This window comes from Heliangelus exortis, chromosome 1 (genome assembly GCF_036169615.1).
Source record: "Heliangelus exortis chromosome 1, bHelExo1.hap1, whole genome shotgun sequence".
Taxonomy (NCBI): Eukaryota; Metazoa; Chordata; class Aves; order Apodiformes; family Trochilidae; genus Heliangelus; species Heliangelus exortis.
Window position 1 is genome coordinate 41,934,181 of NC_092422.1, and position 26,299 is coordinate 41,960,479.

Genomic DNA, 26,299 nt, shown 5'->3' on the forward strand with positions numbered 1-26,299 from the left:
ATTGCTGTGGGGTTAAAATAATTAATTAAAATGACAGCTATTACAGAGGACATAGCAAAGTAATTCACAAGAACCATGTTCAAAAATAAATTATTTGAAAAAAGCTTTAAGCATTAAAAAGCAAGTTGTTATGTATTTTCAGAGACTAGTACAGGATGAGTTGGAGCACTCCTTACTATTCAAATTGGTTAACAGAAGAAATCTCCTTTTTAATTTAGAACTCTGTAGGTTGAGATTTGGTTTCCTTGTTAGGTCTTTTCCAATTAAAAAAAATTAACATAGGGAAAAAAAATAAAGATTGCAGCATTCTTATATTTTTCTAAAAGCAGCAATACTTTTGCATGTTGATGTTTGGAAATTTGATCGGTGGGCCTTTAACAGTAAAGGTGTTTTCTACTTTGTCTGAGAAAATCCACCTGTATTTTCACATATTACAAACACCTGAAAAACACACATTCTGTGTACAACTACAGAAGACACTTTACAAAATTAACTTAAAAAAGAAAAAATAAACCAAAACCAGGATGTCTCTTGCAGCTTTTACTGAGGCAACTGATTTTTAATAGATCTTTTGGTCTAGCTACATAACAGGGGTAACATTCACACATCTCAGGAGGCTGTGAAATACCCAGATACTACCAGCATCATACCAATTCTGAACAACAGAATACCTAATACAAGCTTTGAAAAGGAATGGCAAGGAGAAAACGGTATGTGCATAATTGATTTTTCAGCCTTAATAATATTCTTTTATCAGATATTTTCTACATAATAGACATATTAAGAAGAAAGTCTACAGTCAATAATTTTGCATTCATAACTTCTAGAGTTAATTATACAAGTAAGCGAACCTTTAAAATATCACAAAATCATTATTTTTTAATCTATCCAAAAATCATTTTTGAAAAGTCTGAGAAAGAATTTACAAGTCTTATTTTAATCATAAAAGATCCAGTAGTACATTAATACCTCCATGGCAAAGACTCTGCAAGCAGATTTCCGTAAGGCTTGTTTCATTGCTATTTCAAGTCCTTCCAGATCATGGTGCTGTATTACAAATGCCAGCACTGGCCACTGGAAATTTCTCTCTCCTTTGGAAAGAGAGCTGTGGGCGGAGATTAACCGAGAAAGTTCAGGAGATGGATGTCTCAGGAGAGAGGACCCCACTTCTATTCAAAAGCATAAAAATACGTGTACATTAGATTCTTTGTGCATTTTAATTTTACAGCCACAGAAAAAAAAAAAAAAAAGCCACAGAACAATTTTAGAATTGGTATTTTTGTTCATTTTCTTCTATGAAAAAACTGCATTTAAAAAAGCAACGTGGAAAACAAAAATACCTCTAACTTATAGCAAGCAGAAAAGATGTACCACTTATTTCAGAAAAACAGTAATTCTGAGCTGTTCTTAGGCTAATCCTCTGCAGATTAACAAATAGCTAATGTTTATTAATAAGCGGAAAGAAAATCCATCGCATGCATTTATAAAAGACTACATTTGTCTACAGTTTCCAAGAAGAACTGCAAATCCAATGTCATATTTTTGAATGTTTTTCACTGCTTCTGCTGCCTGTGCTCTTACCCGCATCCCCGCTGTTGACTCTTCTCCTCGGGATTGCCTTTACACGCGCTGGCAGAATCGAGTGCTGCTTGTCATATTCTGATGCAACAACTGAGTATGACCTTTGAAAAACTGTACGCTTTGCAAGGTCTGTATCTGTTATTGGACTGGTTTCCAAACTACAAAGAGATCAGTGAAGTTGTAGACATTAATGAACACATAGAGCATACTTGAATTGTAAATAAATATTAAATAAATGCATGCGTTTCATAATGACAGTGGTACTACTGCATAAAGATGATTAAGAATCTTCTTCTACCCTGGCAAAACAAAAAATTCTGTAATTGTCTAAATTGGATCATAGTAAACATAGTGAGTTAAGAAACTGGTTTAATCTGACAGAAACCACCTAGTGCTCTTGGTCCTAGATACCATTTAGTTATATTTCTTCAGTGATATTTTTACTACCCACAGAACAAAGCAGCAACATTTTTTTTAAAAAAAATGTAAGGTAATGAAATTCCCTCCCATTCAAACTACCCTTCAGAAATAAAATCCTGAAAGGAGGGTATCAGCTAGTTCCTTCCAAAAAGGCCATTAATCTACACCACAGTCAGTTTTGTTAAAGAAGACAAAATGCTATAGTATCAAGGAGTTTGCAACAGTTATTTGTCCTTGACCATTGCTCTTTAGATCAATTCTTCAGTTCTGGAGATTCTGGAAAAATTGTATTTGTCTTATATGGAAATGTGTAGGCCTGAAGTAAGTACTATGGATAAATTTTCCTAAGGTATGATGAGAGTCCTTACCAATTTCTGAACAAACTTTTTTCACATTTGGGTTGAAAAACTAAGACTTTTCTGGAGAGAAGCAATTGATTTGAATTACAGTTAGAAGTTTCAAATCTGATTTCCAAACTTGTATTGCTAGCAGTTGAAAATATACCTGATTGACATGCTATGAGTCACTGAATATATTTTTCCTAAGTACAGCTTCATATATTTTTTGGTTTTTTGCTCCCCTTTAAGAAATTGATCTGGGCTGATCTGACACTTCAGCTACTTAACTAGAGCAGTGTCTTCCTTTTTTTGTTACGTTGGTGCTCTGCTAAAGCTTTAGCTTTGTATGTAGTAGCTAGAACAGTACCTTGGGGGCATGGATTTCATGTTACTCTCTGGCTCTTCAAAGACATTAGGGCTTGCATCAGGAGTAACTGAGATGTAGGGTGCAGGTACTGACGTTGAGCGCAGATACCTCATCTCATCCTGGAACAGGTTGTCATCCTGGTACCCAACAAAATTTTCATGATGCCTACATCAAATTAGATTTTTAAATTAGGATTAAGGATTACAAACACATTCCTGAAACACAGGCATATACTAAAGCCCTTTGCCAACACTTTTAACCAGCCAATTCTATTCATCACCTCATTTAAGCTGATTGTGACTTAAAAGCATTAGTGGAAAATGGCATTTTCAGCAAGCAGCAAGTGGGGACCACCCCTTACTATATTTTAGAATTTTCATTAGGTATTTCAGGCCCAAATGTCCATCATAAACATGAGACAGTGCAGTGAATTCTAGTTAGAAATATCAAGTAAGCACAAGCCATCTGGTTTGCTTTTTATTGTTTTTAACTGTAAAGAGAGAAAAGTAGCACATGCATCTGCTAAAAACACGTGAAGTTAAACACTTCAGGTAATTCTAAGTTCTTCGGAAAGAAACTAAACTGTTGTTAGAAGTATTTAGCATCCAAAAGCTGTTCAGGGTATATTTGATTCTTGGAGCAAATACAATCTAAGAAATCGGGTAAGATTGTGGAAACACAAGGGGAAGAAGAACAAAGATCAAAACGAGTTAGGAAACATGTATTTTTCTATGTTAGCTTCAGTTTAGTTTATTCACACATTTTCATCCAACACTATAAACAGAAGGGTATTAAAATAAATATTTATAAACTTCCTTTAACTACCTTGCTAGAGTCTGTAGATAGAGACATGGCATTTTAATAGGGAAGTCTTCAGAAATTCCTTCTTTGACACTGGGAAGCTGAGACTGGAATGTTTTTGCAGGGTGATAGCAGAGGATACTGGGCTCAGCAGCACTACTCAGTGACAGTAAATACAGTGCATTGGCTTTAATCACTTGATGAGCTTCCATAGTTGGCAAGGCACGAGGCGTCTTAACTTGCATTGGTTTTCTCCTAGATTGTTTAATCTAGAGACATTTAAAAAAGGCATATTTATATTGTACTTCATCACAGCAACACCTGAATGCCAAGCTAAACGTGCTTGATTATTCCTGTTACACAATGTTTTGTATTACAAAGTGGCACTTCTATCACATTCATAACTTTGCAGATTTTTAATAAGCAGCTGAAAGTTTTGATGTTTGCTGCAGAATGAGTTTCATGTACAAAAAGTTTCAAGAAACTTAATTTCAAAAATAAAGTTAGATTAGCATTGCTCGTCATAAAATTAAAAATTTCTCCAGTTTGCTTAGTGTTTGGCATCTGCATGCAATGATATGGATGATTAAGATCATTAAGGGAACAATAAAAACTATAAAGTTAAAACAGTATTCATATTTCAGTTAACAAAATAGAATTTGAAGTTAAATAAACTGATGTATACTTAAAAAAGTTAGGTACTACACTGAACAATGCTGTTACACTGAGATAAAAAAAATGAACTACAAATTTGAAAACAGCACTAAGGGGAAAAAACCTGGTTAGAAGTAATCAACAAAGTTTCTGTCTCAGTGACGTAAGTGGATACTCCAAAACCTTCAAAAATTCTGAAATTCCATTTTTTTTTTTTAAACCGGCCAGATTTTAAAATTGTAAAAAAAAAAGCATCATTAAGCAGATAGAAAGCCACACATGTGAAAACCAGATGTGAATACCTTCTCTCTTGCTGCTGCTTGCTTTTCTCGGAGATACTTTTCCCTGCATCGATCGCAAACCAAGTACCAAGTGCTTCCTCCAATTCCACCATCACCACAATTACCAGCCCATCCACCACAGAAATGCCCAATGCTATTATAACCTTGGCCACCTGCATAACGGCCACAACCTACATCAGGAAAAAAGATGGAAAAAAAAAAAAAAGTTATTTCAAAGGAAAGATTATCATACTTATATTACTTGTTACTGTATAAAAGGGATAGAGAGGGGAATGGAAGAACTCTTGTCTTTTCCTGGCCTAATTTTCTCCTTTTTTCCATCTCTGAACCAATTAAACACCAAAGTGCATGACCATGTGTCCCAGCAGTATTTTCAACAGCTTCCTCCTCAGACAGCTAAGTGATGGTAGCACCAGTATTTTATGTTAGCCAACACTAACTTAATAAACATAAAAAATGTACACCCATAACAGAGCTTAAAAGGGAACAAAGAGCACACCTTTGCTAATTACTGCTTCTCAAGAAGATTCAGGGCATTGATACCCGCTGAATAATAAAGCTCCCTAATTTTGCTTTAACTTTGCATACAGTGCTCACGTGAGTGCATACAACATCAGCCTGAACTTCAGTAAGTGGCAAAATAATGTTATGTTTACAAGCTAGAAAACACAGAAGGCATTTTGTCACTAGGGCTACTTATTACCAGCTATATTGTAGCTAATTCCTTCTACTAGTGACCCCTTTTCTAAAGAAAACACAACCTAGGTATCTTTTGAACCAAGTTACTAGCTAAGATAAAGCCTAGCTAGCACTGATTTACCTCCTTTTCCTGAAATTACATGAATTCCTGAAAAAAAATCAGAAAACCACAAAAAGAAACAAAATGGCAGCAGACTCGGTTTGTATTTCACAATACAAATTGTCTAGAGACTCAAACTGGATTTTTTGTATTTTTAAGATGCATTTTCAACCAAAAAAAAAATTAAATCACTGATACCCAGAGCTGACAGAGCACATAAGCAGATGTTCTCTGCTATTCACAGTTGAGTAGTTACAGAAAACTTTTGGCAACATAGAAACTCTCAATTTATCAATCTAATATTTTTAATTTTATTTCCAATTTTCTCAGCACGGTTTCAAGTCCTCATGTGTAACAAAAGGCATGCTTGTGACAAGCTACTGTAAAGTCAGCTCATTATTCTGGCCTTGATTAAAACAGCTTTCTTCAGCATATTTGAAAGCTTAGATTCATAACCACCTAGTAAATAATTTCTAAGTGTAAATTTTGGTTTAGGTTGCATAGTGAGCTGTGCTAAACTGTTAGACAAGACAGCTACAAACATTTCTTTAACAGTTGCTACTACAAAAACATGTGTGTGCAATGTATTTTACAGGTAAACATAGGAATTAAAAAGTACATAACCTTACCTGGATGAGCTTGCCTCATGTGGTAAGTGACTGGATATGGATGGGATTCTCCACACAGCTCACAGATGGTGTCTTTTTCGGGTCCTCCCACTGCAAGCTGGGCCATCTCACCAAAAAGATTTCCCCTCGGCCTAGTCTCAACCTTTTCTTTTTTCTTTTTCTCTTTTTTTGTTTTCTTGTTATCTTTGTCACTTTCCTTCTTTTTTAACACTGCACAAGAACCAGGACTTGGAAAAATCATGTTCTGTGAAGCGGCTTTAATAGTTGCTAGAGAGATATCTTCCCAGAAAGCTACCAAGTGTTGCAGCGTTAATGGAAGAGGAGACTTGGATTTCATTGTGTGATGACTGGCTGTTTCAAAGGAGGTAGTTTCAGTTTTTCCATCCTCACACTTCTCATGCAGAGGTGGTTCTTTTAACATTGAGAGGACTTTGTTTTTATTGATGCTGCCCATTTTAGAAATATCGGGTCCATGAGGTGAGATGTTGAACATGTTGAGAGCAGACGATATTTCCAATGAATGTCTATTTTTCAACTTAGTTTCTTTTTCCTCTGCAGGCTGCTGTGTAAGACTGCTTCGTATGGGTGCATGCTCTTTGGACAGTTCTGGATTAAACTTCAAAAAAGATGAGCAAGCCATAGCATCGTGTACTATTCCTTCGTGCCAAAGAAATGCAGCAAAGACAGCTCTGGCGCATTCTGCAACAGAAGGTGACATTGCCTGCTTGGCTGGCTCTACAGACTTGCAGCCATCTCCTTTGAAAAGAAAGCCAGATTTTTCCTTTTTAGGTCTTGTGTGCCTACCAGCACATTTACGACTCACTTTTGGAGACGCCCTCATGTCTTGCTCATCTTTCAGTGGTGCTTTTCCTATGCTGAAATGAACTTTATTAGAACCATCATCCAGACTTCTGAATTCTGTGTTATCTTCACAGGTGCTATCTATAATGCTATTTGTCTTTAAAGTACTTGAAGTGCATACTTCAACTACCTCACTGTGAAGATTTTCTTGGACAACATGAGGGGAAGGAGCTCTGTTTTCAGGTTCTGTAGCAGGTTTCCCATCCTTTGCAGTAATTTTTGGTTTGGGTGAAGTGGACCTTCCCCTTAGGGGTTCTGTTAGCGGCACTTTCTTTTTGCGAAGGGTGTCTGGATCTAATGTGTAGGAATCTGATTTTGAGCGTTCTCGAGGAGGATCAAGCTTTGTTTTTACAGGGGATGGAGCTTTCTGAGGTAGAGTTTTTTCATGGGGTGATGAGGATCGTGGAGAGCTAGCACCAGATCTAACAGCTGTCAGTGTCTTTGTCTTTGGAGATGACGACCGTGTTCCCGGCCCTGGAGATTCAGCTCTCAGACCAGTAGTTGTTCTTCCATCAGTTTTTAGTGTTTGCAAAGTGTTATGATTTGGAGACAAAGACCTGCTGTGAGAGTCTGACCGCAATTTTGCAGCATCTGATTTCAGCATAAGAGACTCACTGGCAGACAAGCCATCCGTGTTCCTGGGTTTCTTCTGGTCAGCAGAAGCTCTATTTATTCGCACATCAAGCTTGGGTGACCTGCTGTCAGCCCTGTGCTTTGATGACATCTCTGATTTTCCTGCTGGAGAAATTGGTCTTGCAGCTCCCGTGAAATTCATTCGGTCACCTGTTTAGTATATTTTAGAATTAAATTATTGTATTTTGACAGTGATACCATCAATAATACAAATCAAGGATTAAACGCTTGAACACAGGATAAAAATCAAACACACACTTCTGTTTCCATAAAAATGAGAGGAAATATATAGGGATTTTTTCCCCCTACAGTATTTTCAATACATTTCTTCTCCCAAAGATAAATACAAACAAGTGTTAGGAAATATTTAAAAAGAAAACACTACTCTGGAGGTATCAAAAGACAGATTACTATTTCCACAAAACATTTGTAAAGGAAGCACAATTTACCTCCTTAAGTAAAAAGCCAGGATTTAATTAAGCTTATAGTTGCAACAGAAACCCGGGGTATTTAATATTATAGTTAATATTTAATAACGTGTGTCAGCCTGAGTGCAACAAAAGAGTCGCAGAAAGATCAAACGTATTACCAGATTTATTTTCTTTGATGTTCAAGAGTCAGGAAACATAGGAAGCTATAAGGTAAATTGGCTAAGAAGCTTAACAAAAACGCTTAGAACAATTCACATTGATAATCTGAGGTATCCAACATTCAAGACCACAAACTATCAAGGTTCTGCTACAAAAACACAACCTCACTTTTTTCAACCACTAAGTTTAACCATCAGTTCTGGTCTATGATGTGCTCTTATCCTGATACACTAATTTATTGTTCCTGTGCACACTGCCATTGTACATATATCAATCTATAGAACTGTAAAAACTGTGGGTAGCTTAATATAAATACATTCAAAACAAGTATATGCAAATAAGTAGCTCATTAAAGCAATCTGCTTCTAACAATTCAGTAAACACAGTCTCTCTTCTAGAACTGTATTTTGAAAATTAAGACAAGCAATGTTGAAATCGCTGGCAAGAAATGCAGCAGTTGTGCATTAACTATAAACTGTCTCTCCAAAAGCATTACACTGCAAAGTCTTGAACGTACAGTTAAGTCCTGATTTGAATGGGTTTTCATTAGTTGAACTAATTTAAGATGTTTCTCTAGTAAAGCTTGTAGAGTTAGGTCACAGTACTTTGGATTATTATATTTTTCTAGACACTAAAAGGTTATTTCCACTCATATGGTCAAATTCCTGAGGAAATAACTATTTGTTAAAAAGAAAAGTTCCAATTAACCTGAGAATATTTTCAAGTTTGAACCTTGATTTCTGATGGGAACAGAGAGGATAGGCAGTCAATTTCTATCCAACACCATCAGTAATTACTTTGAAGGTGGGAAATGTGTTTACTTCTTTCTGCATAATGGGATCTGACCAAACTTACAGTTCTCAATCATGAAGCCTCATCCCTATGCTAGAATACATACAGAAGGATGGAGTGACCTCAGTTCTTCCTATGGCTACCTCTCACAACCCAAAAACAAATGTACTTTTTTGAGCAAAGTTTAGCAACTCAGAGGTTTCCTTAGGTTACAAAACAATTCTTATTTTGCTACCTCCATATTTAAGTAGCTTAAAATAAAACAAAGAGCAGCAGGATAATTGAAGGATGCCTATAGCAGCATATTTAAAAAGCTTAAAGATTAAGGTACTCTCCTGGCTTCCCAGACCGTAGTAGGTAGAGAAGAAATATTTTGTCTATATTCAGGACCAATATGGCAAATATAAACAGCAGAATATCAGAACATCAAAACATTATAAATTTTGAGAGTCTAATCTGTCTTTATCCTTTTTTCTTATGAGTTTAAAATTATTTTTTGGGTGGGGGAGGTAATGAGGGAGAAAGAGGAAGAGAATAAATGGCATGTTACATCATGATTTATAAAAATTGTTCTTGTTAAAAGAAAATAATGAAAGATTTCTTAAATATAAGTCCAAGCATTTTGTTCATGCCAGCTAAGTTATTCAGTTCTACTGATATTTTGAGATGTTTATTTTGTGATATATGAATCCAGAAATATACGTTATTACTTAAAACACACGTTTCCCAGAAACAAATAAAAAGATGAATTTAAGGTATGTTGGATGAGAAAATACTTTATCTGAAATCTTTAACAGAATTCCTCATAAGGGAAAAAAAATAGTGAAAAGACAGTGGTCACCTTGGAGGACACAAAACACTGCAAGCTATTCAGCAATGTATCAAATTCAAAGTATAGGCATGACCAGTGAATATCATGCAGGAAAACATTCTAGAAGAAAACTACTTGTGAAAGAGTAGCTTAACGGTAGCTTCCAGAAATAAATCTATTGTTTTTTTAATTTAATGTTTTTTTAAAAAAACAAGGTTTGGATTTGCACATACACGGGTAATTCGAATTAGCATTTTAGACTTATAAGCACATGAAGAAAAACCCCCAAAAGAAAAAATGCATAATCTTGTAGCAAAATGCTTTATTTGTACATAAGCAAGCAAAAAAACCATACAACACATTTTTTCCCTTTCTTCTTCCATATTCCATTTGCCTATTGTTTGAAGCCAGGTGTTACTGGATGTGATTAAACTGCCACCTCTCTGTTTACAAAGAGGAAAGAGACAGCCAGATCACGTATCATGAAGATGCAGCAACTCAGGAAGGCTGACACTGAATGGTTGCATCAACTGAGCTCCCAACAAATACCAAACCTGAATGATTGCTTTCAAAAAATTATTAAATGAATGAAATGGAAATCAACGGAAGGAGAAAAAAAAAACAAACTGAACAAATTGAATGTCAGAATCTGAATAACCTTGCTATGTTGGCATGCATACCCACCCTTCAGTTTGTGAGAGAGAGATGAAATAGCAGAGGCAGGACCAGCTACATCACTAGTTTTGTAAATAGGCTCACGAGAAGCAAGGCAGCAGGATGGAGTTTCTACAGTGGAAAACAGTTGCACAGAAGCAGCAAAAATTCAATGGTAAAAGTAGTAAAGATAAAAGCAAGCATTTCAAATGATATGCATCTCCTTTGTTAAGTATTCTGAATTCACTGGTTAGACTCCTACCTTAGTTTTAAATGAGAAACAGTTATTCCAAAATGTTTTCCCTGATCTAAATTTTAAAAGAATTTACTATCTTGTGTGATGTCAACATTAAATTCTAGGGTTTAGAAATGTGGTATGTGTAGAATAGCTAATATGACTTACAGTTTATTATAAAAGCAGTATCTAGTTTTCAACTGAAGTCTGGTTTTAAATGTGAATTTCTAATCTGTAAATTCAGATAGTAATTATTTAAAACTGCAGTATGTCCTTCTAGATGACCAATTCTCACATCTTTTTGTGAAAATTGGAGAACACCAAGGTGTTTGTGTTGGAAAGTCTCAATAACCACTGCAAAGATTAAAGAAAAACATTCTAAACCCACCAAAAATATCTGCTTCCATATCTGAACACACTTCATTAATGTAGTATTTTGGAAAACTTCATATATAATGTGAATTAGTTTTTCAATACCACCAAGGCACATGGCTAGCAGTAGAATAGTTTCTATCAAACAATACAGACATGAAAACAAATCTGTATCAGCCCTTAAAAATAATTTTGCCTGAAGAAAAAACAAAAAGTCCAAAGTTAAATTCTGATATAAACCAAGCTAATTTCAGTATAAAGGCTACTAACACAAATCAACTTTGGAGTCAGGAAACAGGAACTTTTAGTTTCAAAATTATTATTTTACTTTCCTATAATGTTATTTTTTAATTCTAATTCCAATTCCAAACACCAAGTAGAAGGCACAACTCTGTAAATACAAGTCTAAAAATGTTAATTTGATATATGACATTCCAGTCTATGAATAATTAAAATCTTTACTAAACCAAATGTCATGCATGCACACTTTTTGCTTCATTTTATGTCCTGAGAATACTTGTATTTTATGTTGTAATCTATCTTATGGAGAACACTGTCCCACTTTTCAGTCATTTTAAAGGGACCGTGGGGTCAGAGAGAGTGAGTTTCCCACATAATCTCCCTGCTGTCTTGCCCATGTACATCTGTCTAGGTTAAATCCTCAGTCACAGGGACCAGCTTCTTGGTATGGATTCCTTTTTCTTAAAAAAATCTCAAAGATGACTTTGAAGACAAACAGGCAAGCTCTCTCATGACAGCTCATCTTCAGTCACATTCTTTCCTTCAACATGAGCAGAGCTCTACCAGAAAAACCACACAATATGGAGACAATACGAGGCAGTTCAAGTCCTGTCGCAGGATGCAGCCTTTTAAGAACCACGCCTGCTTCCTCTGAGGAAGCCAGTCCAGGAGGTATGACATGCCACCAACTAGTCCACATTGGTCTTTTTTAAACTCTAGAATAGACTGGTAAAATGCTTCTAAAGAATGGAAGTAAGTTACAGGTTTCTTCCTAAAATGTCACTGCTGCTCTGCATGATGAGGAAAGCAAGCACTGACCTGCTTTTGCCCATTTGCCAAAGCAATAAAAGAACACACTCCTCTTTTGTCACTGTCACTAACATGGAAGATAAAATAGGGCTGTTAGCTGACTTCTCAAACACCCAAATCTATATATCTTTTTGAACACAATTAAACAATAAATTTCAAACTGACAAAACTTGCTCCTCCCTCACCCCCCAAGTAAAAGAATATACTGAAGTTGCAGAACACTTCAACACTTGTCCTGGTTCGAGACAGGACAGAACCAATTTTATTAAGTCAAAAGGGAAGTCTTAGGCAGTTATAGTAGGGGAATGACTGAGTGAATGAAAGCAAAAGCTGATAGACTGCATCATTAGAAAAATATTAGTTATCATTACCCAAATGTAGGGTTTGGAAAATCAGCACTTGAGCCACTTAGATTTATAAATGAAATAAGTATTCCTATGCTATAAGGGTAGACAGACACAATTCCATTATATTCTAATATTCTAATTTGTTTCTGAATTCTTGATAAGCCATATTCATTCTCAAAATAAAGCTTGACACAATACTGTGAACATATCAAACAGCAGCTCAGCATTGCAGCTTCTGTCTGGGCTGAGATGCACCAGGAAGCAGCAGCTGTGCTGTGCAGCTGCTCAGTGAGCTGCTGGGGTGGCAGTGGAAGAGGGAAAACTTAACAAATGAGGTTAAGAAGGAGGTTCCAAAGCCTCTTCAGCCTACAAATCTATGCTTCATCTGCAATAGCAACTCAGATGTGAGGAAAAATGGCATAAAGATCTAACATTGGTGACTGCAAGGTCTCGAACTTCCTCCCCCCCCCCCCCAAATTCAGAGTGCGAGAGCCAACTGTGAAATTTTGCTAAGTGATGCTGGACAGTATAGCAAGATTCTGCCTCCCTTCCATGTCACAGCTAAGGAGTTGTATGACTCAGCACACACTGCTAAAAGTTGAGAAATTAGATCTTCCTTGACTCTCCAGGCTTCTAGACTTCACCTGTACTCAGAATCCAAGCAATAATTTGAGTCTCCTCTGCTCTTCACAAAGTTCATTGACAAACTATTCAAGCAGCCAGAAAAAACATTACAGCTAAAGGAGATTGCAGTCCTGAGTGAATCTGCTACCGAGGACCTAGCAAACTTCTCAGAAGCAAGCATAACTCAGGCTGCAGTAATTGTGGACTGTTTTTTGAAATTATCAAGGAAGAAACAAATAAACTTGTACTCTCTCTGGAAAAAAAAAAAAAATCTTGCTGTTCCTAAACTCCAGGTAGGTTTATGCCATCTCTTTTAGCTCTTTTTGACTTTTAGCTGCATAGAAGACTCACAAGAAATTAAAATTCAGGGCAACAGCATCTTTATTTTGCTCTTTTGTCTGTCCCAATTAATAAGAAAGTGATCTCTCAGCTTCTGTCCCCTTTGTGACCATGTGTGAAAACCAGCAAAGAAATCTAAGTAGGATAATCAGCCCTGAATAGAGTTTTAGCAAACAGCACAAAACTGCCTAATTTTTTAATAATGTACCTTCTGTAATAAATTATTTGACAAAACACATAGGACTCCTGTTAGTTTACTCATATGTAATGCAAAAAGAATAACACAGGCATCATTTTTTTTTTTAAAGTATTGTATCTGAGGAAGTGGTTGTCCAAAACTGTAGCATTTCTGCAAAAAAAACAATCGTGCACTGTATTGAAAAATAAAAGGTTGTGACAACTCCTTCCCTCTTTCTTAAATTAATCTGGAAACCAAACCCCAAGCAAAGAAACCATGCTTCAGAAAGAACAGTTAGCTAAAAAGTCTTATAAAGAAAAACTGCAATATATAATCACACCAACATTTTTCTTCCTATTAAAAAAACCACCTTAATAACGTAATTAGCTCTTGAGGACATTCAGCATGATCCTAAGAGTTATGCTCCCATATAAAATTGCTCCCCAGGAGGACAGATATTTAAAGAACAGAAAATACAAATGGTAGACTAAACTATTTAGGCAGACTTTCAAACAAAATTTGTATTTAACATATAACTAGTCTAGGCTGGCAGAACTAAACTATTAGACTACCATTAGTCCCCTAAATATAGCATTACTGAATATAAACATTTATTTTAATTTTTAGATCTGACCTTACTACAGGAAGCATGTAAGAACAGAGAACACATTTGAATCTAAAAGTAAGCATGTCTAGGGCAAAAATCAAAGTGACTTGATATGGAGCTTTGGTTATGTTGTTTAATGGATTTTATTTTTACTTACTTTAAGGTAAGTAAAAAATTTTGTTTGATAACAAAAGGCTTTAAAATGATTTGGAAATAATGAGTGAGAAAGTTTCTGTTACAATTCTAGTACAGCTTCACCAGTGCTGACCACACATTAAAAGCCACACAGTGGAATTCAAACTAAACAGAACTTCTCCCTGTGAAGATTTTTATTGCACAGTTGTCTTGCTATTCTAATTAATCTTGTATTTCAAATAAATCCACTACTTTATAATACGTAAAATTTCAAGAAATATCATAATAACAGAATAATTGCTTGAAATGAAATGTTTAATCTAGGGAGTTTTATTTAAATTTCAAATACACCTGCTAATTTTCTTGACTATTAAATGAACAAGTACATTAATATAATTTTATAAGCCTCCCTGAAAATACTCTGAATTTGGATTAACTTGTAAATGGAGCATTGACAAATCTGCAAATGACTAAGTAAGTCTGAAACGGAAATTTTACCCAATATAATTAGTAAATTTTGAGAGTGAAAACAAAAATGTTAGTATTTCTCTCCTCTATGCATAATTTACATTATTTGCATCAAATGCTAAACTAGATAATAAAATGTTTGGAATAGAGTGCTTGTATCAAATCATAGTTAGTGCAACAGTATACCAGCTCTATTTGACAATTTTTACCCTGCTGGAAGGGCAAATAACTATACTGGATGAGATCTTTTATTAATTCTAAGATTGCAAATCAGATACAAACTTGAAAATTTTTTCACTGTCATATTATTTTATTTGGTAGACTACCAGTGCTCCACCTTATCTGACAAAAAAGTCTTCCTTTGGAATTCGGGATCTTCATTAAAACACAAACCATGGATGTAGGTTTCTGAATACATTTTACCTACCTTTGTTGGATAAACAAATCCATTGATTCAAGATATTGTTGGGCAGGCTGTAAAAAACAGTGACAACCTTCCTTTTCATAAGATATTATGATCTCATGTATTCTATGAATACACTGTATGATCTAAACGCTAAAGGATCAATAATCTAAAGTTTGAAGTGAGGCTATTAGGGTTATTTTTGATCTAAAGTTCAGTAAGAAACTCCAACGTTATGACTCTGAACAAGAGAAGAAAACTAAGAGTGGTGGGAAAGAATATACAGCTGACAAATTCCCTGTGAGGCTGCACTGATGCCACTGGCAATCAGCTGTTTGGTCTGTGTAGGTTCTAGAACATTCTGCTTTGAGAATGTTGGTTTAAGTCCATTAAGTAAGTATGGAAGATCACTGGCAAAACATTTGTGATAAGTCTTTATAAAAAGTGAATTAGAGACTTTAATCTAGTTCTCACGTGAAGCACTGAATTGTCACTTTTTATAAACTGAGCTTGATAGATCCAGGAGACACTGAACTGAGCGACCCCCAAGAAAGAACTGAGGCATTTCTGAAATACTGTTTATGGGAGACAGAAGACTACTATTCCTGTGACCCATGCTCTATCTAGTCTGTATATAAGGACGCATTTACTGCAAGATCTGCTGTTCATCATGAATGCTGAGCTTTTATTTTTCATTAATAAAGCCAAACAAAAAAATAGTTTCCTCTTCTCCCATCAGTAATGAGGTCAATTGCAGTTCTCTGGTGCAAACTTCAAGGTTCATGCCAATCCTATGAGCACCCAACAGAAGACCACTAAAGCCTCTTACGAGCAGTGCCAAGTTTTTCTCACTGCACAGCTCCATCCCTAAAGTTATGAGTAACAAAAAACCAGGAACTTAGGATGTAAGAAAATTTAATAACTATGAATTTACTTGCAGTCCGCTTTTGATGTCCAAAGAATCATCAACATTTTTTTACTGTATAAAATGTTTATCTTCATTAGAATGTAGAGTTGCATACAACATTGGAAAGGCACTTTCTCATGACTTACCTACACTGCAGAACACATACAAAAGCAAAATACTGCCAGTATAGAAACTAAAGTTGCAAAGGAACACCTCTTTAGGAGCATTAGCTCACATGCTTCTGAATCATGAAAAACTTTCCAAAACAAAACCAGAAAGGTGCACTGAGGGATGATTCGTAGCTGGGAAGCAACTGAGAACAGCAATGTCAAAGCTGCAGAAATGGACTGATGAGGCAGGTAAGGCTGACAAACTTACTCTGAAGCTGTGGCTGAGGCTGCTGGAAGGGAAGGGGCTGTCCGAACACAAATGGACTGTGGACTAGGGAAGAGGGAGGTTTTGCAGCTTGATCAAAGATGGAAGGAGCTGGGAGATTTGGCCGTGACTGAATGGAATTCAGTATGGCACTCAGTTGGTCACCTGTAGTGGGCAAAACAGTCAAAACTACAACCTGTTACTTGTCATTGTCCAGATTAAAGTTTAAATTATGATAATAAAAAAGGTCAGAGATCTTATTCAGCCACATACAACTCTGGTTGTGGCTAATAAACACAAAAATCTCACCCCATGCATGGCAATGAAATTACTGAAAAGTACAAGCAGGGTTTTTAAGAATTGTGGTTATTTTACTGTAATTATATAAACATTTCAGAAGAGAGATTTATATTTGCCTTGCTAAAAAATGAACAGCAGCCAAAGGAAAAAAAAAAAGCAAAAAAACCAACAACAAGTAAACAGATTCCTAGCATTTAGAATCACACATGCAACAAAACATGCAGAAAAAGATTAGAGAAACGGATGATAAGGGAAAGGTAACATGTAATTAGGCTTTGGCATGTGCATTTCTGTGCCTTGGCTTTGGTAAATATTTGCTTAGTTTGGCAAATATCTTCACAAGCATTCTGGCATGCTGCTTTTCAAGATCAGATTGAGGATATATAAAAAAAAAAACAACCCATTTAGTAACTGAAACTGGTTTCCTCAAGAACTACATATATTTGTCGTGAGGAATATGAAAGTCTTAAAAAAACTAGCATGTTAAAAACAGTTTTAATTTCTGAATGCCAATCTTCAAAAAGAGTGACCATTAAAAATGTGAGCACTAGAAATATGCGAAGCCTAAAGTAAGAAGACAGAGTTTAATCACATCATGTTATAAGTTTTAGTATACTTAATAATTTGAGCTGGGAGACACTAAGAGTTTGAGAGCATCTCAGACAGGAACCACCACCACCCAAATCCTAACAGAGTCACTTTATTCTGCAAATTCAGATAATTTTGACAGCTTTTTAAAAATCCTAATTAAAAAATCCAGCAGCTAACACAGAATTTACAACTCACTGAATCTACAACATTTTTCAGTGATTATCAATTGTCATTTCACAGAATTAGAGAAAGATTAGTGGATGCATGGAACCCTGGATTACCTAAGAATGCCAAAATGATACTCTGCACTTACTTTCTTGATACTTTTGTTTAAAGTTAAATTTTAAAACTTAAAATATCTGAAATTCCTTTCTAAATAATCAGATATCAATGTATCGTCTTTATTCCTTTATTTTGGAAGTAGGATACCTAAAAATATTCAAATCTGTACTTAGGCAGCAGTAATTCCTACCTTAGTAATTCCTACCAGAAGTGATTAACATGTTTGACAAAGAACTATTATTCTTAAAAATAACAAGCCTGTTTGCTAAAGGGAGCAATTATTTTGAAGGGAAAAACATGTCATCTGCCCACAAGAATTAGATATGGAAGAGGGGTAGGGCCATTCATAAGGAATATTAAAGATTTGCCTGCAATGCAGACAGCTGGAGTAAAGATACAGCTAAATCAAACAAAGATTGTGGGAGTTAAGTCTTCTGCCTCACAGGTAATACTGCAAACATACACCAATTGCATGGGGATCTATACATCAGATTAGCAGTTTGAAACACTCAGAGATGCTGACTGTATCTGCACTGAAATGAGTGCATCTCTACTTAAGTAGTTCTGACAAACAGGCATCTCCAAACTTATTGCTCCATTCAGAAATTCCTCTAGCAGATAGTGCTTGTGGTTTTAGTTTTTATTTTCCACAAAACTCAAAGCTTCTTAGATGTAAGGATGCAAAACAACTGTATATAAAGTAAAGATATAGCTGAAGAAAGCTATTTTTGGGAAAATAGTATCCTTATTTTTTCAATGCAGTTGCCAACAAGTCTCCATTCTCGGGTAATTCAGAACAAATTGCAGCACATGGAATGAGTAAAATCATCTTGAGTTGCTTGCTCACACTAAACATCACAATTTAAGGGTATGTAGACAGAATAATGCCTATAAAACGATACCAATTCAATGCTAGGAGCTGAAAAAATAGGATACAGCAAAATAATTACAATATCTTCAGACACTAGGATGCCTGTTAATATAGCATATTGATCTCCCCAGGTTTTATCTTTGGACAATGCCAGAAAAGAAAAATAGTTTTCCTAAGATGCTTCTGCATAAAAAGGATAATACTCTTGCATCACTGCACAGTTGCCACTGAGAGACAAACTAATACTGCCTCACAAGCTGAACACCTTAAACACTTCCATTTTGTCATTCAGTCACTAATTTGCAATGAGTACTGCTGGACTGGGAAAAGCAGTTCTATATAAAAAGCCCTATAAAACAAAAGAAAAACTTTTCCAGCCTTTGTCCAATAAAAGGTTTTCTATAGCAATGGATGAACAAGCATGAACTGCTTCTTTATGCAGTAAAGCACCATGGAATGATATGAAGCTATTTCATGATATGAAACAGACTAGAACATTTAAGAATAATTTTTTTCCTCATCTCTTTGCCTTTAAAACAAGTCTTAAATCAAGTTGTTTTATTAAGGAGACCAATAAGAATATATGATCTTGTTAAAAACACACAGTACACCTTATGCCCATGTTCATAGTGGCATGTACAGAGTAGAGAGATGTCAGAGTAGAATAACAAAGCTCTGCTTGAATAGTACTTCGCAAGAGCATCTGCCTCAGGGAAAGTACCTTCTATATTATTAAATCTTTTAGATCTCATCAATCAATGAACGAAAGGAATGCACTTTGAGTTTACTGTGATGGCTTATACAGCTTGCCAATGAAGTAAGCAATGGCTAAAATGAACAATTTTTTTACGTCAGTAAAATTGGTAAGGTTTTATTTATTTCCCAGCACTTGAAACTGGCCTCTCTGTGATTCCAAGATAACTTCAGCTTTACAATTTAAATCTCAAATAGTATATTTTCATTTTCAGATTCTGTCTCTATCTTGGATACTTCAAGAATCTATTTTTCATTTCTGCATTATACTTTTGTGCCTACTATTATAGAAGGCCTCAACTGCAACTTACAAATCTTTGATCCTTTCTACATAGAGTAGTTAGAGTGAAATTAAAGCAGAGAAAAAAAAAGTTACAACATTAAGTACAAGTTTTACAGAACACCCTGCAATTCATTGCACTACTACCTATGTCTTACAGAAAACATCTGGTGGTGCCTAGAAGAGTAGGACATGAGAAACAAAAACGAGAGAAGAAAAGCTTTTTTTTTCTTTTTTTTAGATACAAGTGTAAAAACATACCTTTGTTATTTCCAAGGCCATAATCAAACCCTTGTCCATTACTGCAGGTTGTCCCCTTACTGAAAGCTTGTATTGAAAAAGGACTTGGGGGAGGAGTCTGAACATTTTGATCTAGAAGAACTTGCTCTGTAGGAAAAAAACACATCACTTCAGAATTAGAACTTCTTAGTAATGATTTACACTGGAAAGACGAGGCAGAAGACCAAGGAGTGTTTTGATTTTTTCCCCTCCCCCTCCAGATAGCATTTTACCACGCTACCTTACATGTACTATTACACAAAGAAAAGCACATCTCTCTCCTTTAGAACACATACTCTAGAAATAAAAAGACAGAAGACTTAATACCACTCCAGTTCAATGAAGATGAATTGGAGTGAGTCCAAAGGAGAGTCACAAAGATGGTCAGAGTAGTCAGAGGGCTGGAGCACCTCTCCTATGAAGACAGGCTAAAGCCAGGCTGAGTAGGGGTTGTTCAGCCTGGAGAGGGCTCCAAGGCCTTCCAATACCTGAAGGCTGCCTACAGGAAAGCTGGTGTAAGGCTTTTTACACAGGTGTGCAGCAAGAGGATGAAGGGAAATGTTTTCAAACTTGAAGAGGGAACATTTAGGTTAGACATTAAGAAATTCTTTCCTGTGAGGGCAGTGTGATGCTGGAATGGGTTGCCCAAAGAAGTTGTGGCTTCCCCTCCCTGGAAGTGTTTGAGGTTGGATGGGGCCTTGAGGAAATGTATCTAGTGGAAGGTGTTCCTGCCCGTGCAAGGAGATTGGAACTGGATGATCTTTAAGGTGCTTTCCAACCCAAACCATTCTGTGATTCTATGACAGCAGGGGTGCTATGTCCAGTTTTGGGCTCCCTACCAGAAGAGAGACTGAAAGGAGTTCAGCAGAATTCCACCAAAACAGTCAGGGCACTAACAGAACACAACATTTAAGGAGAGGATGAGAGATCCTGATTTGTTCAGTCTTAAAAAGTAAAAGTTAAGGAGAGATCTTACTGCTCTACTTTCAATACCTAACTGAAGGGTTCATGGAAGATGAAGCCACAGGTTCACAGTGATAGAACAAGAGGCAATAAACAAAAGCGGCAGCATGGGAAACAGAAATTCAATATTGGGAAAATTTTCCACCATGAAGCTTCAGGTTCTCCAGAAAGACTGGAGAGAAGTCAGAACTTGACTATACAAGGGCCTGAACAACTTGCTCTAGCTGAATCTGCTCTGACAAGGAGGCTGGATAGATGATCTTCAGAAGTATAAATACTGACAGATCACTTCCTGTCTCATCTTTCATGGGAATATAAGTAGCCTAAACTCTTGCAGAGGAGAAGTTCTCTAGATGATTCTGTTAAATAACACTTTCAGAATACCTCAAGTATTCATATGAAGCATTCACAGTAAAAGAACTATATTTTAGCTCTGAAATGATACCCTGTTTGGAGGGAGATCCAAAAGAAGGATGATTAGAGAGGGCCAGGGAAAGCAATAAAAAACTTTGTGCATTAACATATTATGTTTTCTTTTATTATCTCTAGGTGAATTATCCAGACAAAAATTCTGCATTTTAAGAGAATGAAATAATACTAACTAACTAGAATACTAGCTAACTAGAATAATTAAATAATCTGCTGTTAAAATACAATGTTATAAAACATGTTTGCAGGTTTTAGGCAGGATGCTGTGTGACAGAATTGAAAACTCAACAATATCAAAAGGAGTATAAATAATTCATTCTGCTCTAACAGAGGCAGAAAACGGACCAAAGACAGCTAACAAATATGCACAATTATTTGCTTAAGGCTGTACGTGGCACTTAGTGCCATGGTGTACCTGATGTGGTAGTGCTAGGTCATGGGCTGGACCTGATGGTCTTTTCCAGTCTCAATAATTCTGTGATTCTTTGATTATTTAAAAATTAACTGCATAGCTAAAAGGAGGACAGTTAAAATTATGATCTGTAACTAGTACAGAAGAAAACATGCTGAAATATTTTAACTGTTCTTTTGAAAAATATTTAAAGAATGTTTGTTAACAACTTTAAAATCTAACTGTGCAAGTCATGTAAAGACGAGTAAAGTAACAATCTACCTGTTTAAAACTCAGTTCCCTCTTTATTTATTTGTACAGTTTAGGTCCCTTAAATTTTTCTAAGTTAATTTAAAGAGCAAAACAAAACAACAACTTGCCATCTTCATGTCGCAGGTACTGGTTCCCACCTCTGTCTCTAGCTAATGACCAGGCCTCTCCTTCATCACTTTCACAGAACTCTACCATGCTGTTCTTATCCATTTGCACCCACGTACCTTCTGCATTAGTCACCTGATACACACACATAAAAAGCACAACTTATTGACTTTTCAGATAAGTCAGCAGCATGATTCAGCAGCTAATTATGGTATCTCAAAAAATACACCCATCATTCCCATCTTTATATTACAAAATAAATACTAAAAAAAAAGTTTCTTAAATTAAGGCCACAAGCTGAGGCAGACGGAAGGATCAAAAGTATTTATAGTACATTTACAGCTAGCGGTATTTAAAAAAATCTTAAACCTTTTTATGTTCAAAAGAAGCAAAACACCAACACCACAACTTCAGAAAATTCAAACAAGCCTATATAAAAAAATTGAACACATTAACCAAATTATGCTTTTTTACTGGTGGCTGCAATAAGAGAGCGATAATACCAAGTTATATATGTAAAGTTTGTACAAGTACTAATTTTGTTCTTGACATTGTATTTAGGAAATAGCATGACACACTTCATCCTTAAGCCCTTCTTGACCATAAAACAACACAACAGCTGGACAACTGGGAACAGTAACAACAGCTCAGCAACAAAACAAATAAACACAATCAATGCAGAGAAACAGAAAAATTTGTTAATTGGTTAGGTCCTAGAAAAACATTTTTTCAATGAGACATAATTCTTTCAAAGAATATGAAAAAAAAAAGTGTAATTTTGTACAGAATACTGTAACAGAAATATATAAGCATATGTAACTGTAGCACAATTTTCATATTATTCCAATCAATGCACACATCTAAAAGGGGAAAGACATAATTGCATTAGTATTTATAAAATAAATCAAGCTCAAAGGTTAGTATTTATCATGAAGGTTGGAAAAGCAAACCTGTACAGGTGCAGATTCTTTTGTTGCGTTTACTACTGTTTATACACTGGTATCTATGAAGACATGAACTGAAGCTACAAGGATCCATACCTCGCCCACTGCTTTGACTTTGTTTCCCAGAACTAACATTCCAATTGGGATACCTCTAAGGTTAGGGCAGCTTCTGATGTTGTGACCTGATGGGCCAGTCTTCACTACCTTGTACACTCCAGGTCCACCTCTGAGGAATGGCATTTCTTGTTCTTGTATCACTGCTTCCTGTGGGCAGTGTGAATTTAGTTCTTTGAAAAAGTCATCACTACTAGACCTAGATTCCTGAGAAATTAAAAAAAAAAAAAAAAAAAAAAAAGGTAAAACAAACCAAAAGCTATTAATAATGCCTTTGAACTCTTTATATAAGAAATACTTATTTCAATATTACAATAGCTTAATTTCAAAGCTAAGAGATACTAGTTACACTGCTAGTTTTAGCATGCAATGAACTATTACTAGCAAACTGCACATTAAAATCACCATATTTTAATTGTAGACCATTTATATGAAAGAAGAATCTCATATCTACAACTAGAGACAAATCACTTACTCTAACTACTTTCACTAAACCTTGTTTCATAATGGCATTTATCAGGATACAGTCATTCCCTCCTGCTGCACTTGTGAAATTTTGTGGGAAAACCTGTGGCTATCAAAGGGGAATAAGAACAGTGTATCTTTCCAAATGATACACTTCTTTTTTTAATTTCCCATTTAGAATACACTGTTAAAGATAAAATTACAAAAAAGAGTGACAGCACCACCAGATTCTTAAACGCACATATAAATATTAGCACATATTTACTATTTTCATTATGACAATAAAAACGTCTTCCAACTTTATTATGTCTTGTACCAATTACATTTGAAATATATACCCAAACCTGAAATGAAAAAAGACTTCTTGAGTTTCTTTCTCATCAAGAAAAATTGGTAGTTACCAGAAGAGAAAGATTAGCATAGATTTTTCAGCTAGCCATAGCTTAATAAAAGGGTGATATACAGAAAAATACAAGGGATAGAGTGATGTAACACATATCTATATCAGAAGAAAGCAAGAGAGAAGCAAGAGTGAGCTCTACTATGCTTATAATGCAAGTCGTAGGTGCTTTTAAAAGAACATCTACAAGATAAGAACTAAGTAATGTCCTATGGGATGAAGCTGGTTGTTCCCTTAGTCAAGTACATTGTGTTCAACAATAGCAAAAGAAGATGCTCTTTAGAAGTGGCATACAAATCTTTACTAGTGGTTTGTCCTAAAATACCAGCAGCACTTATAATCTTCTTATTATGGATGTTAGAGTGCATACCCTTTTTCTTTTTCTTTTAGGTTTTGTTTATGAATCTCATTTTTATAATTTTATTTCTTCTGAATGTGCAGATGCTTTCTGCATTCACAATGTCCTGTAACACCTTCCAGGAGTTTCTGCTGTGTAAAAGAATACTTTCCTTCATCAGCTTTAAACTAGACTTCTGTGTATGCTATTTCCTTTTTAATTAATGCAACTTCCTCTGATATCTTTACCTATCATACTTTCAGCTTTTTTGCATGGAAGTCTGTGCAGAGTGTCCAGACTAGTAGAGCAGTTCTTCCAAGAAGTCTTTATACAAAATTTAAACTCTCCTCTAAATACTTAACTTTAAAAGCAAGTTAATGCAAGCTGAGGCAAACTGGTTAAAGGAAAAAATAAATCTGTATGTTTTAAACATTGTCTAGCTCTTGATACAAAAATAAAGAATTTTGGTATTCAGGAGAAAAACATTAAGTAGAAAGATAATTTTTTTAATCTCTCTTCATTAAAAAGTTTGTATGAAAAACAATTTAATTGTAAGATCACTGCAGGACCGCAAAGAGATATTTTTGTACATAATTTAAACTTAACTTTACATAATCTAATTTCCTATATTTGCATAATTAGAAAAAATAGATTAAGAATGTGTTGAGTACTTATTAAATATCTGTGGCTTTACTCATATGAATATCATCATATTAGATACTGTGACTTGATGTGTGCTATCCAGTAACAGAAAAAAAATTTACCAGTACATTCTGAGTCAGAAAGAGGATGAAAGCCTTTGTTATGTTACTGGGCCATCTGTTTGAAATTCTCATTTGGGTCATTAAAAATGAGAGTGCTACTTATGAATCAATGAAAATTCAATAACCTGTCTTGGTATTTTTTTCTTACACTAAAGAAAGAAACACAGATACAGCTTTCTGTGTAAATCTGCTATTTCCTGTACAAAGTAAAACAAACTTCAAAGAGTATTTAAAGTTGAGTCATAAATTACAATCTGAAAACACGAGATACAGAGTGACTGTTCCTGTCATTTAACTCACCTTAGGGGGTAAAGCTTTGGAAGTCCATGAAAAAAACTCCAAATCCCTTACTTCTTGGCTAGCATTAAAGACATTCTGAGCAACAGAGTTTAAAAAAAAAAAAAAGACATATATCAACAAAGAAATGGGAACAACGAAACACTGGAGGAAGAAGCTCAGGTACTGTAATGCAAACTTTCTCCACAAGTAAATTTACTGGTAGAATGTTTTGCAAAAGGGGAAAGCTTTGTTTTTCTAATCCAATCACCTGAGTCCATTGCTCACAAAGGCAAATCATCCATTAAACAGAAACAGTTTAGTATATCAAAAGTTCAAAATGGATGTAGTGTGTCATGCCATTTACTGAAATTAAGAGTCAGACATTTCTTATGAAGCCTGAGACTTCATGCACTGAACAATCCCACACTTCTGGTACAGTGAAAGAGTAGTTGGTCCCACCACAAACCACAATTTTATAGCAAGACAGTCTGCTGTTCTGAAAGATAATTTCAGTTACTGCAGGTTGACTGCACATGGACTTTAAGTCACCAAGTCCAAACTGAAAAGATGCAGAAGGGCTAAGCTCACTGTTGGTGAAAGCAATTCACTTGCACAGAACAATTTCATCAGTTTGCACATAAAAACCTGCACTCTTTTACCAGAGCCAAAAATTTTAGAGTGCTGTAAAGTGAATAGATTTTTTTAAATATATAATGCAGTTACTAGTTTGTTATGAATTATCATAAGCCAAATGGAGCTGCCAGAGAATTTACTGATTTTATAACCAGTTGCCTGTGCTACAGGAAGGAGCAATCCTGTTGCATATGATTTTTCTCCCACAGAACAGCTAGGACAACATTTTTAAATCACTGGAAAACATGAAAAAAAGAAGCCATCTTTTCTCCGTAAATTGTTGTTTATTCACTGCAAATAAATTTTTACCATTCCTCTCAAATGAAGACTTAATAGCACATATACAGTAGCACTAAAGATCAGTACCTATGACAGAATGTCTTTGGCAAAGCCACCGTTTTATCTGTATGTACAAAGGTATCAAGACCTTATTTCCTGTCCCAATGCTGATAGGGAAACCAAGTGAAATCCCTGGACAGCAGTCATGCTAAAATTTACCAGTAGTTAAAGAAAAGGTAACAAATCCCTTTAAGTACAAACAAGTACAAAACACTCTTGGCACAATTCCTCTGTA

At 35.4% G+C, this 26,299-nt stretch overlaps 1 protein-coding gene across 3 annotated transcripts in view; it reads right to left on the reverse strand.

The window, feature by feature from the left end:
- MYCBP2 (MYC binding protein 2) overlaps nt 1-26,299 on the reverse strand; it is a 175,059-nt gene that overhangs the window by 28,936 nt on the left and 119,824 nt on the right. Inside the window, exons 53-64 of one of the 3 annotated variants that reach the window (XM_071741405.1) lie at nt 25,114-25,188; nt 22,830-23,054; nt 21,792-21,924; nt 19,611-19,736; nt 16,276-16,437; nt 10,263-10,364; nt 5,892-7,535; nt 4,464-4,633; nt 3,532-3,776; nt 2,707-2,871; nt 1,582-1,739; nt 970-1,169 (exon numbers count right to left, since the gene is read on the reverse strand). In XM_071741405.1, coding sequence (XP_071597506.1) covers nt 970-1,169; nt 1,582-1,739; nt 2,707-2,871; nt 3,532-3,776; nt 4,464-4,633; nt 5,892-7,535; nt 10,263-10,364; nt 16,276-16,437; nt 19,611-19,736; nt 21,792-21,924; nt 22,830-23,054; nt 25,114-25,188 — 3,405 coding nt within the window. Of the gene's footprint in view, nt 1-969; nt 1,170-1,581; nt 1,740-2,706; nt 2,872-3,531; nt 3,777-4,463; nt 4,634-5,891; nt 7,536-10,262; nt 10,365-16,275; nt 16,462-19,610; nt 19,737-21,791; nt 21,925-22,829; nt 23,055-25,113; nt 25,189-26,299 lie in introns of all 3 variants that reach the window. The other 2 variants (XM_071741397.1, XM_071741413.1) reach the window with 2 other exon arrangements.